Genomic DNA, 14,233 nt, shown 5'->3' with positions numbered 1-14,233 from the left:
GGACCTCCGAGAGGCGCGCGCGCTCAGCCCCGCCCATCGACCACGCCCCCTTCCCCTCACGCCCTCATTAACCAAACTCAATTAAAACAATTAAAGCGACACGGTTTTTATTGGGGCAGGACCCCCTCAGCAGCCCGGCCACGGGTCCTGGCGGGCGCTCCTGGCCAGGAAGGCGATCTTGCGCGCCATCTCGGCGCAGTACACCCGGCGGCACGCCTCGAACGCCCGCCGCCGCCGCGCCCGGGTCGGCTTCTCGTAGTAGCGGGAGCGCCGCACCGCGTCGGCCACGCCGTCCTGCACCAGGATCCTGCGGGAGGGGAGAGAAAGCAGCGGTGACAGCGGCAGGGAAGGATCCGGGATGAGCCAGCCCACGCTGCCAGCCCTGGGCACGGCCCGGTCCCGGTGCGGACCCCTCGGCCCGGTCACCGTGCGGACCCTCAGTGCCTTCTCCTCGCCGTCCGTCCATGAGGGGAGCGAGGGGAAGGAACCCCCCGAGCTCAGTTTAAGGTGGGATCTACGAAGGTCTGTGAGCAGAGAGCTCAGTGACGGCAGCGCCTCCTCCTGCGCTTCCCGAGGAATATTCCTTTAGTTCACTGCTTAACGCCCAATCCCAGCAGTCGGCAGGATGTGCAGCTCATGCGAAAAGCCCTCCCGTCACTTTCTGCTCCAGAAATTCTGGTTCTGACCCAGTGCATGAAGGAATTGAAGCCCCTCCGGAGTTCCCCCCGGTGCTCACCTGTTGAGGACGCCGTACGCCGCCTCCACGTTCCCGTTCTGCACCATCACCGTGCGGCCCACGAAGCGCAGGTGGTTCGCCATGGCTGTGGGATGGGGGCGGTGGAACCGGGCGGTCCCGGGGCTCGGGGGAGCCGCTCCCTCCTCCCCGCGCCCCGGGTACAGAGAGGGGCCGGTGCTTCCCGCCCCGCTCCCGGGGACACCGAGGGGCCCAAGGGAGCCCGAAGGGAACACGGCAAGGACCCCCCGCCCCACAAGCGGCCTCTCCCCGCTCCCGGTAGGGTCCCGGTCCCGACTGACCCCGGTGAAGCCGCGGCCGCTCCGCGCCGTACCGGAAGCGGCTAAAGGCGGAATTTCCGTTGGGAGGGATTTCCGCTACTACCGGGACTTCCGGCGGGCAGAGCCGGGACCGGCGGGGCCTCCCGGGGTCCCAAGCGGAGGGGACAGAGGGGCACCAAGGACCGGGACCGGCTCTGAGGCCCCCCGGGATAGGAACGCGCCCCCCGCCCACCGAGCACAGAGGACACGACACCGGCTGGCCCCGGCCGCTCCCGCGGCGTTTATTGCTTCCAGCAGGGCCGGCTCCGGGCCCTCCCCACTCGGGGGGGTCCCCACGTTCCCCCCCAGCCGCCGGGGGAAGGCACAAGCCCGGGAGGGCCCGGTCCCCGCGGGGAGGGGGCTCCGCTCCGGCCAAGGCACGCGGCCGCCCCGCGGTTGGGGCTTCTGGCGGGGGTTCGGTGCCTCCCCCGGTCAGTCCCGCCCGCCCGCGGGTCTCACTGACCACCGGTAAAAAATAAATCAAAAAAAAAAGGCAAAACCAAGAAATGCAGACGAGATCTCCCCCCCCCGAGCCGGGGGGGGCGTCACACGTCCGGCGCCGGGGGGGACTCGGGGGCTCCCCGCTGCTGGAACGGCCCCGCGGCGCCGCCGAGCGGGAGCTCCCCGGGCAGGCGGCGGCACCGGGGAGCCCCGGCGGCACCGGCGGGAGGGCGGCGGCGCGGGGGAGCCGCGGGAGGAGCCGAGTCCAGCGCGGGTTTGGGGGCGACGTGGGGGAACCAGAGGCGCAGCATGGCCTCCACCTGCAGCAGCGTCCCCAGGTAGCGAGCACTGCGGGGAGAGAGCTCCGGTCACGCTCTGCGGAGCGGGGACACCCCCGTGCCCGCCCCACGGGGTCACCGGGGACACTCACCCCATTTCTGGCTTCTGCAGCACCCCAATGATCCGCTGGAGCCGGTCCATGGCCACGCTCTGCTGGAAGCTGCTCAGCCCTGGGGAGGCCCGAAATTGGGTGAATTCTCCCCAAAGGGAAAGAGGGGTCTGGGGGGGTGGATGAGGGTGTGGGGGGCACCCACCTCTGTCGTATCGGCCCCGCCGCAGCCCCTCCAGCAGCTCCGCCAGCGGCCGGATGAAGCCCCGGAGCTCCCGGCACTGCCAGGACAGGGAGGAGGAGGAGGAGGAGGTGACTGCGCTGCACCCGCAATGGGAAGGGGGCTCGTGTACCCCTCACCCCCAAATCCTGCCTCAGTTTCCCCACCCACCCATTTCAGGTGAGGAAACTGAGGCAGGCCCAGCTTTTTTTATGGGACCAAGCCCTCCCCCCCACCTCCCATTTTTAGGGTGCCACTTTGTTTTGTGCCAAAGCCTCATTTTTTTGTGCCAGAACCTCACCTTTTGGGCAAAGAGTCGATCGCCATCGCTGGGAGGGACATCCCCGCCCTCCCCTTTCCGCGGGCGCTTCCCCCCGCGCGGGGACGGCGGCGATTCGGGGCTGCCCCGCTCCAGCCCCCCCGGGCGCTTGCGGCTCCGCTCGGCTTTGGGGGGGCTCCGGGGGCAGCTCTCGGCCTCGGCCCCGCTGTCAGAGGCGGGGGAGCCGCAGGAGCAGGCGCGGGCAGGGGGCTCCATGGCGGGGTTGGCCCCCCCAGGGGAGCCTCTCGCTGCGTTCAGCTCCAGCCGAGGCTGCCTGGGGGACGGAGGGAGGGAAACACCGGGGGGATATCGGACAAAAATGGAAGGCGAGGAAAGAACTGCCTTGTTCTCCCGTGGGGGTGTCATCCCCACAGCCCCAGCGCTGCCTCGCACGGGGGAGCAGATCGGGCATCTCCTGAGCAGGGTGGGGGTGCAGGGACCCAGGTGGCACTGGGACCCTTCACCCACGACACCCCCCAGACCCAAAAATACCCTCCAGGACCACCCCCAGCCCCAGGGACATCCCCAGGACCACCCCAAGCCCCGGGACCAGCCCCTCTCCCCTCAATACAACCCCCCAACCCCGGGACCTCCCGATACCGGGACCCCCAAACAGCTCTCCCCCCTCCATCCCCTGCCGCCCCCTCCCCAGGACCGAGATCCCCCTGCAGGAGCCCCCACCCGTGATGGGACCCCCAGGACCTCCCCCCCAGCCCCGGTCACCCCGGGTCCCACCTGCTCCCGCCTGCACCTGCGGTGGTGCCGCTGTCCCTGTCTCGGTGTCGCTGTTCCCGTCCCTGCCCCGGCGCCGGTATCACCGTTCCGGTATCAGTGTCCCGTTGCCGGTGCCGCTGTCCCCGTTTCCCGGCCGCTGTCGGTGTCCCCGGGCAGGTTCGGCGGTGGCCGTGCCGGTGTCCCCGTGCCGGTGCCGCTGTTCCGGTGTCCCGGTCTCTGTGTCCCGGTGCCGGTCCCGCCCCGCCCGCGGCGGCCCCACGCGGACACGTGCGCGGCCGCACGTGCCTCCGGCCGGGCCCCGCCCCGCCCCGATCCCATTGGCCACCGCGCCCAGGGAGGCCCCGCCCCTTTTTTACTATTGGCTCGCTGTCGCAGCCCGGCGCTGATTGGCCGGAGGGCGGGGCTCTGGCCACGCCCTTCTGCGCGGCGATTCGGGGCACGCGGCGCCGGACACCGCCCCCGTTCCCTCAGCCAATGGGCGGCGGTCCCGGCGGCGCTGCTCGGCCAATGGGCGTGGCGGCCCCGCCCCTTTCCGTTACATAACCGGGGCGGGACGGCGCGTGGGCCCCCACGTGGGGGCGGGGGTCCATTGTGACGTCACGCTTGTGTCCGTGGGGAACGCCCTCGGGGCGGGGCTTCCAGCAGATGGGCGGGGCTTCTCAGAGAGGGGCGTGGCCTGGGACAGCGTGCGGGGTTTGCTCGGGGCTCCCCCCGAGCCCCCCAAAATCTTCCCCCCAAAATCTCTCCCAGATCCAGAGCCCCCAGCCCGGCTCTTCCCGCAGGAGGCTCACGGTGACCCCGACACCCCTCCCCACGACCCTGCACAAGGCCCAGGGGTCCCCCAAACCCCCAGAGCCCCATAAACCTCAATCCGTTAAACTCCTAACGCCACAAAACCCAGTACTCCAAACCGCTCACCCCAAAATCCCAGTCCTACAAAGCCCTCACCCCACATTTGCATCGCTCGCCGCCCCATCCCCAGCCTCCCCTCACCCCGACACCCCGGGCGAGGCCCCTCCTGCCCTCCCCGTCCCCCCGGGGGGGCCCGTCCCCCCGGGTGGGTATTTAGGGCCGGCCCGGTGGCTCCCGGCCCCCCTTGCCCCCCGCCATGCTGAGGGTGCTGCTGCTCCTGGGGGGCCTGGCCCCCGCCCTGTCCGCTGGTGAGTCCCCCCCCGACAGATCCCACCTTGGGGTGCACCCCCAGCCCCCCTCAGGTGCCCCCATGTGGGGCCAGGAGGCTCAGCCGAGCCCCCACCCCAAATCCTCCACTCTCCCCAGCAGGTCCCCACTGGACGTATGAGGGTGAGTGGGGCCCCGCTCAGGGACCCCTCATTTATCCCCACACCCCAAAACCCCCGTGAGCTGAGGGGCTCCCCAGAAAGTGGGGAGGTGGATGGGTGACAGCCCCCCTTGATTTGGGTCCCCCAAATGGGAAGGAGATGGGCAGATCTCCCCCTGGGTACCCCAAACATGTCCCCAGACATCTGGGACCCCCCAAATGGAAAGGAGATGGGCAGATCACCCCTTTACTCACCCCTGGCCCCCCCAAATATGTCCCCAGCCATCCAGGACCCCCCAAATGGGAAGGAGATGGGCAGATCACGCCCTTGCTCCCCCCTATACATCTGTGCCCCCCCATGGGCACCCACCTGGTTCCCCTGGGCCCGGCGGGGGTGAATGGGTGCAGCCCCCCATTTTCCCTCCTCCTTTGCCCCCCTCGCTCCAATGGTCCCTTTGTGCTCCTTTACATAAGGTTCCTGCTGCCAAATCCAATTAGGATCCGGCCCCGGCCAAATCCCGCTAAGCCCCATCCCGGGGGGACCCATGGGTGCCCCCCCGGCCCCGCGGGCTCGGCTTTGTCCCCGCTCTCCCGCCTGGAAAAAATGTCCCCGACAGATTAACGAGGCCCTCGGGAACGTCACCGGCGTCCCGGTTCGGGGCCACCGAGGGCGTTTGGGGTCGCGGCGTGAAGATGGGGGGGTCCCCAGAGATTTCGGTGCCCCCCAGGTCCGCACGGGCAGCAGCACTGGCACGAGGCGCACCCGGACTGCGGGGGCCGCGCTCAGTCCCCCATCGATATCGCGACATCGCGGGCACAGCACGACCCGTCCCTGCCGCCGCTGCTGCCCGAGGGCTACGAGCGCCCCGAGAGCCCGCAGCTGAGCCTCGCCAACAACGGGCACACCGGTGAGCGCCGGGGGAGCACCGGGGGAGCACCGGGGGAGCACCGGGCCCTTCCCGGTGTCCCGGCCCCGCTGATCCCGGTGTCCCACAGCCGTGCTGGCGCTGCCGCCGTCCCTGCGGCTCCGGGGGCTGCCCCGAACCTTCGCGGCCGTTCAGCTCCACTTCCACTGGGGCCGGCCCGGCAGCGCCGCCGGAGCCGAGCACCTGCTGGACGGGCGCCGGGCCCCCGCCGAGGTACCGGGAGTACCGGGAACAGCGCCAGAAACGGGTCTGGGGGCGGGACATGGGGTGGGAAAGGAGGACGGAGCAGGTTTGGGGTCGGGAAGCGGCGTGGGAATTGTGTGGGAAGTGGTTGTGGGGAGGGGTGTCGGTGTGGGAACGGCGTGGAAATTGGGTTTGCACAGCGGGAATTCGCTGCGTGGAATGGAAAAGGGGTCTTGGGGAGGGAAATGGGTGCGGGGATGTGGAAAGGGGTCCTGGGGAGGGAAATGGGTCCGGGGATGTGGAAATTGGTCCGGGGATGTGGAAAGGGGTCCTGGGGAGGGGATGGGGGGCAGAAAGAAGGGTGGGAAACGGGAGTGGGAGCGGGTCCGGGCAGTGCGGGGTGGGAGCCGGGACAGGGGCTGCGGTGGCCGGGTGTGGGGGGGCTCAGGGGGTTGGGCTGGCAGGGTGAGGGGGCTCACAGGGGTTGGGCTGTCAGGGTGGGGGTCTCACGGTGTCCCCCCCGTGCCGCAGATGCACGTGGTGCACTTTGACTCCGAGCGTTTCGCCGACGCCAGCGCGGCTCAGCAGCAGCCGGGCGGGCTGGCCGTGCTCGGCGTCCTGCTGGAGGTGCGGACCCCACACCCACGCCCCCCCACCCACCCACCCGCGCTTCCCCGGCCCCTCGCTGACCCCTCCTCACTCCCCAGCTCGGAGACGACCCCCACCCCGCCTATGACAACATCCTGAGGCATCTCGGCAGCATCCGCCACGCAGGTGAGGAGAGGGAGGGCGGAACCCCAAATCCCGCTCCCAGCACGCCCCAAATCGCTCCCCCCAACAGGGCAGACGGTGGACATCCCCTCGTTCAGCATCCGGGAGCTGCTGCCCGAGCGGCTGGAGCGCTACTACCGCTACAACGGCTCCCTGACCACCCCGCCCTGCTCGCAGAGCGTTCTCTGGAACGTCCTCCCGCAGCCCGTGCGCATCAGCCGCGCCCAGGTAGGAGCCGCTCTGCGGGGAGACCCCCGCGTTTGGGGGAAGAGCCCCCCCAGTGCTGCTCCTTATTCCTTATTCCTTATTCCTTTCCTTTCTCCTTTCCTTTCTCCTTTCATTTTTCCTTTCCTTTCCTTTTTCCTTTCCTTTCCTTTCCTTTCCTTTCCTTTCCTTTCCTTTCCTTTCCTTTCCTTTCCTTTCCTTTCCTTTCCTTTCCTTTCCTTTCCTTTCCTTTCCTTTCCTTTCCTTTCCTTTCCTTCTCCTTTCTCCTTTCCTTTTCCTTTCTCCTTTTCTTTTCCTTTCCCCCTTTTCCTTCTCTTCCCTTCCAGCTGGAGCAGCTCCAGGGAAGCCTTTACTGCACGAAGGAGCAGGAGGAGCCGCAGCTCCTGGTGAACAATTTCCGAGCCCCGCAGGAGCTGAACGCGCGCTCGGTGCTCTCGTCCTTCGCCGGGGGTGAGCGGAGGGGTGGGAAGGGTCCCTGCACCCCTCAGGCGGCTCCTGGAGCCCCGGGAACTGGCCCTGAGCCCGGTTTTTCCCTTGCAGGGCCACAGGGATATTCCACAGGTATTCCAGGTGGGATGTTGGGCTGGGGGGGATCACACGGGACCCCCCTGACCCCTCTGGGTGTCACACAGGTGCAATCATCGCCATCACCTTCGGCACCATCGCCTGCTGCGCCGGCCTCTTCCTCGCCGTCCACTTTGGGGCCAAGAGGATGCGGTGAGGGCCCCCCAGAGCCCTCAGAGGGACCCCCAGAGCTGGGGGAGCCCCGAGCTCTGTGTAGAGACCCCCCCCCTCATGCTGATTTTACCCCTGCAGGGCGAGGAGGGAGCGGGCACAGGACGTGGTGTTCAAATCCTCCCCCCGGAGCTCGCCCACTCCCGCTGAGCCCTGACCGGGGCCGGGCCGGGCTGGGAGGAGCCAACCCAGGCCATCCCCCAGCCCCAAGGCAAATAAAGCCCTTTCCCCCTCCTGGTGGTTCTTTGTGAGGTGGGAACCAGCGCCTTTGAGGGGCTTTGGTCTGGATCCCATCACCCCCAAAAAACCAGGACACTCCAGGTACCCCCCAGGGCTGGAGCAGAGCACAAGAGGGGGAGCGACCCCTTCTCCTCCCTCCCCTTCTCCTTCTCCCCAGCAGCCGCAGTGACCCCGTGTTTTTGTAAAAGGGTTTTACTCTTAATTAAAAAAATAATTTACCCCCCTGGGACTGAACAGGGGTGAGAAGGGCAGAGCATCCCAGTCCTTGGTGTCCCCCCACGCCCAGAGCATCACCAGGGGTGGGGACACCCCCAAAGTGACAAACACAGGGAAATGGGGGGGGTCCTGACTCCCCCCAAGGCATCTGGCCCACCCTGGCCTTCCCCAGGCTCAAACTGAGGGAAAGGAGTTTAGAGAATCTGGGAGCAAAGGGAAGAGGGTGGTGGTCAGACCCCAAATTCCCCAGGAGCACCAGTCAGACCCCAAAGGCCCCCAGGAACTGGGCAGACACAAATTCCGCCGGAGCAGGAGGGGTGAAGGCTTTCACAGGAGGGTCTGGCTGTGGCGCCTCGGCTCCCTCAGCCCTCAGGAGGCACCTGCAGCGCTGAGTAGAGCATGGCCTGGCCCTCAGGCTCCTGCTTACCTGGGGGAAAAGGGGCATTTGTGAATTTGGGGGTGATTTAGGGGTTTGTGGCAGCCCCCATTCAACAAGACTCATCCAGCCCCATCCCAGCAGCCCCCAAAAGTGACACCCCACTCCCCCTTACATGAGAGGCACTTGAGGATGTTGTGGAAGGAGCCACCGGCGGTGCTGAAGGCCCAGAGGCCAGTGCAGAGCGTGAGGATGAGGATGGGGCCCAGGCTGGCCTCGTACCACGGGTTCAGGAAGGTCTGGGGACACAGAGAGATAGGGTCACACCTTCCTGAGCCCTCCAAGGTGGAAACCTGACTCAAATCCCTGCTGAGCTGTGTGCCCCCAAATCCCCCGTGTGGCCCCCAAATCCTTCACATCCCCAAGGAGCTGGGGGCGCCTGGGGGTGTAACTCCCCCCACAGCCCCAGGCAGGGAGTGAGGGGCAGCGGGTGGGGGTTCCTGTGCCCCCCAGGACTCACCAGCCCCGAGGTGAGCAGGTGGCTGCCCACCACCAGCCCCAGGCCCCCGGCGCGGCGCCGCTCACAGGCATCGAAGAAGATGATGCCCCAAAAGGTGTGGAGCAGAACCGAGGCCATGGTGAGGAAGGCTGTGGGGAGACACACAGAGCCTCAGAGCCTTCCTCCTCCTCCTCTTCCTCCTCTGTGCCACGGCCTCAGCCTCACCAGAGGTGATGAAGAAGTACGGGGAGTCCCCATGGATCCAACAGTGCCCGGCCCCGCAGAGTCCGCCAGGATGTTGGTGATGGAGAAGAGGCCGCTGATGGTGCCAAAGGAGAGCCCAGACACTGTGGAGGGGGAGCTGGGGGTCAGGAGAGCCCCCACAGCCCCCGGAGGGCTCAGGGAAGGGCAGGAGAGGTGGATGGAGCAGCCAGGGCTCTGCTCACCGTAAGCCGTGCGCCGCAGGGAGAGCGGGGAGCGCCCGTCCTTGCTGAGGGTGGCCAGCCCTGCATCGGCTTTCCTGCCCCACCAGAGAGACAAAGAGAGTGAGCTCCAGCCCAGGGAGAGCGTGAGCTCCAATCCAGGGAGAAGGGAAGGGAGAGCATGAGACCCATCCGAGAGAGCGCCATCCCAGGGAGAATGTGAGCCCCACGTCAGGGAGATCATGAGCCCCATCCCGAGGAGATGCTCGGCTCCTTCCCGGGGTTTAACAAGGAAAACACTTTGTGGGGTTCCTCAGGACACCGAGCCCCCAAATCTGCTCTGGCTTCCCCAAGCCCCGGGACACCCCAGCCCCCGGTACAGCCCCCGGAACAGCCCCGGGCTGCTCTCACTTGAGCATTTTGAAGCAGGCGAAGCGGCAGAGCTCCTGCAGCAGCACCGCGGCGGCGGCTCCGAGCGGCAGCAGCGCCGCGTCCTCCCGCCCGCTGAGCCGCACCCACACGGACCAGAGCAGCGAGGCCGCCAGCAGCGACAGCAGCCAGAAAAACGCCCTGGGGACAAACGGGACACCGGGATGGCACCGCGGCCGCCGGCACCAGGCCGAGCCACCCGGTACCGGCACCGGGCCAAGCCGCTGGGTACCGGGACCCGCAGCGCCCTCAGCGCTGCTCACCAATCTCCCCTGAGCTGTCCCCTCATCCCAGGGTTCCTCACTCCGCCACAGCTCCCTCGGCCGCCGCGGGCAGCACCAGCCCCGGTGTCCCCCGGAGCCGTCCCAGAGCACCCCCCAAGGGGCCTCACGGACCCCGGCGCCGCTCACCCCCGCCAGCAGCACGATGAGCAGCAGCGGCTCCGCCGCCACCGTGAGCAGCACGAGCGCGCCGCGGGCCCGAGCGCGATGGCGGCGCAGCCCAGCAGCACCGCGGCGGCCATGGCGGCACCGACAGCGCCCCCTGGCGGCCCGGAGGACCCGACAGCGCCATGGGGGGGGTTGGACCAGTCCCGGGACGGGGGGGACACAAAGGGACGGGGGGGACACAAGCGGACACCTGGCACGGCCTGGGCCCGGAGCCACTTGTGCGCAGGGTCACCTGAAGGTTCATCTGAAGGTTCACCTGTCCGCAAGGTCACCTGCAGGGTCACCTGTCCCCAGGATCTCATCTCTTCTCTTCTCTTCTCTTCTCTTCTCTTCTCTTCTCTTCTCTTCTCTTCTCTTCTCTTCTCTTCTCTTCTCTTCTCTTCTCTTCTCTTCTCTTCTCTTCTCTTCTCTTCTCTTCTCTTCTCTTCTCTTCTCTTCTCTTCTCTTCTCTTCTCTCTTCTCTTCTCTTCTCTTCTCTCTCTTCTCTTCCTCTTCTCTTCTCTTCTCCTCTCCTCTCCTCTCCTCTCCTCTCCTCTCCTCTCCTCTCCTCTCCTCTCCCTTCCCTTCCCTTCCTTCCCTCTTTATATTTTTTCCCTATTCCAAGCCCCTCACATCTCCCATCCCGATTCTGTCCCCCACCCCCACGCTGCTGCTGTTTACAGAGGAGCTGGGAAGAGCAGGAAAACTTTATTTAGACTAAAAAAATTCCATCAGCCAGCAAGCACAGCCTGGACGGCTCCAAAGCCCCCTCCCTCCAGATTATTCCACCTCCCTCTGGACTGACGGTGCCATGGGGAGTGCTGGGCACTGAAAATGAAGATTTTTCATCCATCTTCACGTCTCCTGTGAGGAAAACTCCAAACAATGTCCCCTGCAGCCTCTTCCGCAGGAATCCTGCGAATGCCATCTCCTGGGCACGAGGCATTGTTCAGGGGAGAATCAGAGTCACTGCCTGCCTTGGATTAATTTCCCTCCTTGTTTCGCTTCCGCCTATTAAAGCTGGGAAATGACACAGCACATCCGAGCCCTGCTGACTTCAGCTGCCCCTTCCTCCTTGGTCTGACCCCCTGCACAGCACCAGGCTCGGGGTGCCCAGAGCATCGCTGGGATGGAGCCCCCTCAGCACAGCAAGGACCAGGAGCCTCCTTCTTCCTTCTTTTTGTCTCCTTTCCCTTCCTTTTTCCCTCTGGTTTGGTTCACACGTTGAGTTTTCCCTCAGGAAAGGTGTGCCTCCCTCGCTGCTCTGTTGTTGTGTTGAATTTTGGCCAAAAAAAAAAAAAAATCTTTTCATGATTAAAAAATAAAGACATAAAAGTAGAAATATAAAGCAAAATAGGGATTTGGGGGAATAGGAAGCAAGGTTTTGGGATGGGAGATGGAAAAGCCCCCTTGGGTCTGCCTCCTTTCCTGTGGCTGCAACGGGTTTGTTCTGTGATGCCGGATGTGAAGAATCAATAAGAAAAAAGGCAAAAAGGAAAAAAAAAAAAAAACACCAGGAGGAAAACAGGACAGTTTCCTTTTCATCCAGAAACACAATTCCAGAGCTGCACCTGGGATGCAGGATGCTGCTGGAGGTTCCAGCTGGTCCCAGCCAGGGAGGAGCAGCTGCTTCCCCCCTTTGGTACCTCATGGCACATTTTATCCAGGCCCCTTTCTTTTCATGGATTCTCCAAGTTTTCCCCAATTTTTGCAAGTCTTAGACCATCACAGCCAGTTCTGGAGTCATTCCAGCCCCGAGCCAGCAAATCCCACTGAATCCAGCTCCCACGCCAAGGGTTTGTCCATTCAATCCCCATCTGATAAACCAGAACCATCCTCAGGGATCTTCCTCGCCCCTTCCCTCCCCATTCCTTTAATCCCAGGATATTTTAACCCTTCCCTGCTCCCCCAGTGCCTCCTGGCTGAGCTGCTGACCCCAGCCCTGCTGGGATTCTTCACACCGAGTTCAGATTTCTGCTTGGCTTGGGATTTTTTGAGTTTCGTTGTTATTCTTGAGGAGGAGGGAGAGGAGGGTCTTGTGGGGAGGAGGATTTGAAGAGATTCACTTCCTGCTCAGCATTCCTGGGCATTTAACCCTTTGGCAAACATCTCCCTACAGATGGGGGAAGCTCCTTCTGCAGAGCACAGGGGGGCTGGGAACCAGATTTGGGATGTGCTGGAAAAATTCTTCTGTTGGGTTCGCTCTGGTAGAAAAAAAAAAGTCTGCTTTGGGGAATTTTGGTTTAACACTGATTAGAATCCTTAAAATCTACAGAAATCTTTGGTTTAAAATTAACAGGAGATAAGATGAGCTTTGAGGCCACTCCCAACCATGATTCCATGGCCCTGCACCCCAAATGAGAAATCCTCCTGTACTATGCAAGGCTCATCTTGCTCTTTCTTGGCTTTCTAACCTTCATCTTCAAGAGTGACCAAAATATTGATTTTACAGCTCTGTCTCTTCCTCTCCCCCTTTTCCTTCCTCCTCTGGTCTGCACCCATTTCCACCTGGATGCCTCCCACTCCTCACAGGAGCTCTGCTCTCACCTTCTCCCCAGGGTGTTTTAACTCACTATAAAATAAAATAAATCTTTGACCGTTCATGTTTCTTCCTCCTGATAAAGAAACTGAGGCACGGGAAGGGGAAATGAAGCCAAAACAACAAAAATCCCCCAAGATTTTACGGGAAGTCGGGAGCCACTCTGGCTCCCAGTCAGCATCTCTGCCTTCTCTCCCTGAAGAATTCGCTATTTATAGCCCTGCTCCGTTAGAACATAATCAAAACCATCCTCTCTCCGTATGAGAACTCATCCAGCGGCACTGACCCTCCCCTTGGGGAAAACTTCCCAAGATTTGCGATTCAGCCGACCGAAAACGCCTCTGCGAGAGGGAAACTGGGAAACTTCCAGCGCACGGCTCGCGCTCAGCGCCCAGCGCCCAGCCCGGGGCTGCTCGGCACAACCCGGGGAGGTTTTTTCGGCACGAACGGGTTCCTTCCCACGGTACCGAGGAGCTTTGCTCGGCTCAGCCCCCCCGAGTCATTTCCTGCTTTCTCGGGGACCGAAAGTGCCGCGGAGCAGGAGCGGAGCCGCTCCCGCAGCCGGCACCCAGCGGAGGACGATGAATTTCTGCATCGCGGTGCTCCTGGTCCTTCAGTCCTTGCCGGGTAAATCAGAATTCCACGAGTTTTCCCAGGGTTTTCTAAGGGCAGTTTGATTTTTAGCTCGCTGCTTTGATTATTTGATTATATTATTAATAATGTATTGTTATTATCCCACACTCCCGGGACGCTGCGGGGCAGTAGAGGGGGGAATCTGGAGGCTGCAGGATCTTGGGGGGATTTTTTTGGAGAAAGGGAAAAAACCCGATGTAAATTACTGAAAGTTTCATAAAACCTCTGCATGGAGAACAGTGGGATAGTGAACGTTTCACGCATTGTGTTCAAACCGTTTGCAAACCCCAGCTGGGAGCTATTAGGAGACACGGAGAAAAAAACCCAACAGGATTTCCTGAGAGTTCTGTGGGCACTTTGAGACGGGGAAGAGCAGAATCAGGGAATTGAGGGTGGAAAACCCCAACCTGGAGCTGCTTAGGGATGAGCACAAAGTTCCCCCATCTCTGGGAAGGTGAGACACAGAGCAGCACCAGCTGAGGGGAACCAGAAACTGCAGCTCTTCCCCTTTCTTTTCAATTTTCTCCTTCACCAAAGGAACAGATTTAAACACGAAACACCAGCGAGGGGAATCCCAGCTGGAAACTCTTTTATTCTCTGTTATTCTTGTGGGACTGCAGTGTAAATAAGGAGTGACTTTCTGGGAAAGCTCCTGCAGAGCTCAAGGCTGCTGGAGCCCTGCCAAAGGAGCGTGGGAAGGAGCAGGATGGGGGCCAGGTCCCAATTTCAGCCCAAATTTCCCCAAAAGCTCAGGGTGGGAGTGGGACAGGTCGAGGTGTGAGGCTGTGCTGTGTCCCTGCTGCAGAGCTCCAGCCCCAGCCTGGAATGTTCAGCCTCAGGCAGCGTTTTCAGAGAATCCCCTAATGAGGATTTGGGAAGTTTAGATTTTGGCATCTGGGCTTTGGGATTTGGGATAGTAGGTTTTGGGATCTGGGCTTTGCCAGCACTGGGAAAGTCAGGGGTATGAGAGGAAGAAATGGGAGGGTTTGGAGAGGGACCTGGAGCTACAGCTGGCCCTGGGCATGACTGACAGCATCACTCCAGATATTGATGGTGTCACTTAAAATGACAATATTATAATTGTCTTATTTGTGACTATGAGTATCAAACTATAAAAATATCTTATTATTCCACGTCTGCCATTCTCATGAGTACAACAGTGTACGAATTTGTGAC

The 14,233-nt window shown here is 62.7% G+C and overlaps 4 protein-coding genes across 4 annotated transcripts; 1 reads left to right on the top strand and 3 right to left on the bottom strand.

Moving 5' to 3' along the window:
• Window positions 1–90: 90 nt before the first annotated feature.
• On the bottom strand, window positions 91–1,080 carry MRPS21 (mitochondrial ribosomal protein S21). Its single transcript, XM_058821819.1, has 3 exons — window positions 1,036–1,080; window positions 737–821; window positions 91–307 (listed from the first exon to the last, which is right to left on the bottom strand). Exons 2-3 carry the CDS (start codon window positions 817–819, stop codon window positions 127–129), a joined length of 264 nt encoding a protein of 87 aa, XP_058677802.1. The 5' UTR covers window positions 820–821; window positions 1,036–1,080; the 3' UTR covers window positions 91–126.
• Window positions 1,081–1,262: 182 nt separating this feature from the next.
• CIART (circadian associated repressor of transcription) lies at window positions 1,263–3,746 on the bottom strand. The gene is made up of 6 exons (XM_058821559.1): window positions 3,629–3,746; window positions 3,157–3,538; window positions 2,404–2,695; window positions 2,088–2,163; window positions 1,925–2,003; window positions 1,263–1,842 (listed from the first exon to the last, which is right to left on the bottom strand). The coding sequence occupies exons 1-6, from the start codon at window positions 3,744–3,746 to the stop codon at window positions 1,599–1,601; spliced, it is 1,191 nt and encodes a 396-aa protein (XP_058677542.1). The 3' UTR covers window positions 1,263–1,598.
• Window positions 3,747–4,264: 518 nt separating this feature from the next.
• On the top strand, window positions 4,265–7,432 carry CA14 (carbonic anhydrase 14). Its single transcript, XM_058821558.1, has 11 exons — window positions 4,265–4,316; window positions 4,438–4,458; window positions 5,164–5,343; window positions 5,432–5,574; window positions 6,076–6,171; window positions 6,252–6,318; window positions 6,386–6,543; window positions 6,867–6,990; window positions 7,081–7,101; window positions 7,173–7,257; window positions 7,357–7,432. Exons 1-11 carry the CDS (start codon window positions 4,265–4,267, stop codon window positions 7,430–7,432), a joined length of 1,023 nt encoding a protein of 340 aa, XP_058677541.1.
• A 328-nt stretch (window positions 7,433–7,760) lies between these two features.
• On the bottom strand, window positions 7,761–9,980 carry APH1A (aph-1 homolog A, gamma-secretase subunit). Its single transcript, XM_058821830.1, is given in 9 exon segments — window positions 7,761–8,158; window positions 8,283–8,406; window positions 8,628–8,755; window positions 8,832–8,867; window positions 8,870–8,953; window positions 9,053–9,126; window positions 9,440–9,599; window positions 9,870–9,929; window positions 9,932–9,980. Coding segments are annotated over 9 exon segments (780 nt in total). The 3' UTR covers window positions 7,761–8,093.
• Between the last annotated feature and the right edge of the window lie 4,253 nt (window positions 9,981–14,233).

Source organism: Ammospiza caudacuta, chromosome 30 (genome assembly GCF_027887145.1).
Source record: "Ammospiza caudacuta isolate bAmmCau1 chromosome 30, bAmmCau1.pri, whole genome shotgun sequence".
NCBI lineage: Eukaryota > Metazoa > Chordata > Aves > Passeriformes > Passerellidae > Ammospiza > Ammospiza caudacuta.
Note: the sequence above shows the minus strand (reverse complement) of the source record. Positions and strands in the feature narration are given on the sequence as shown.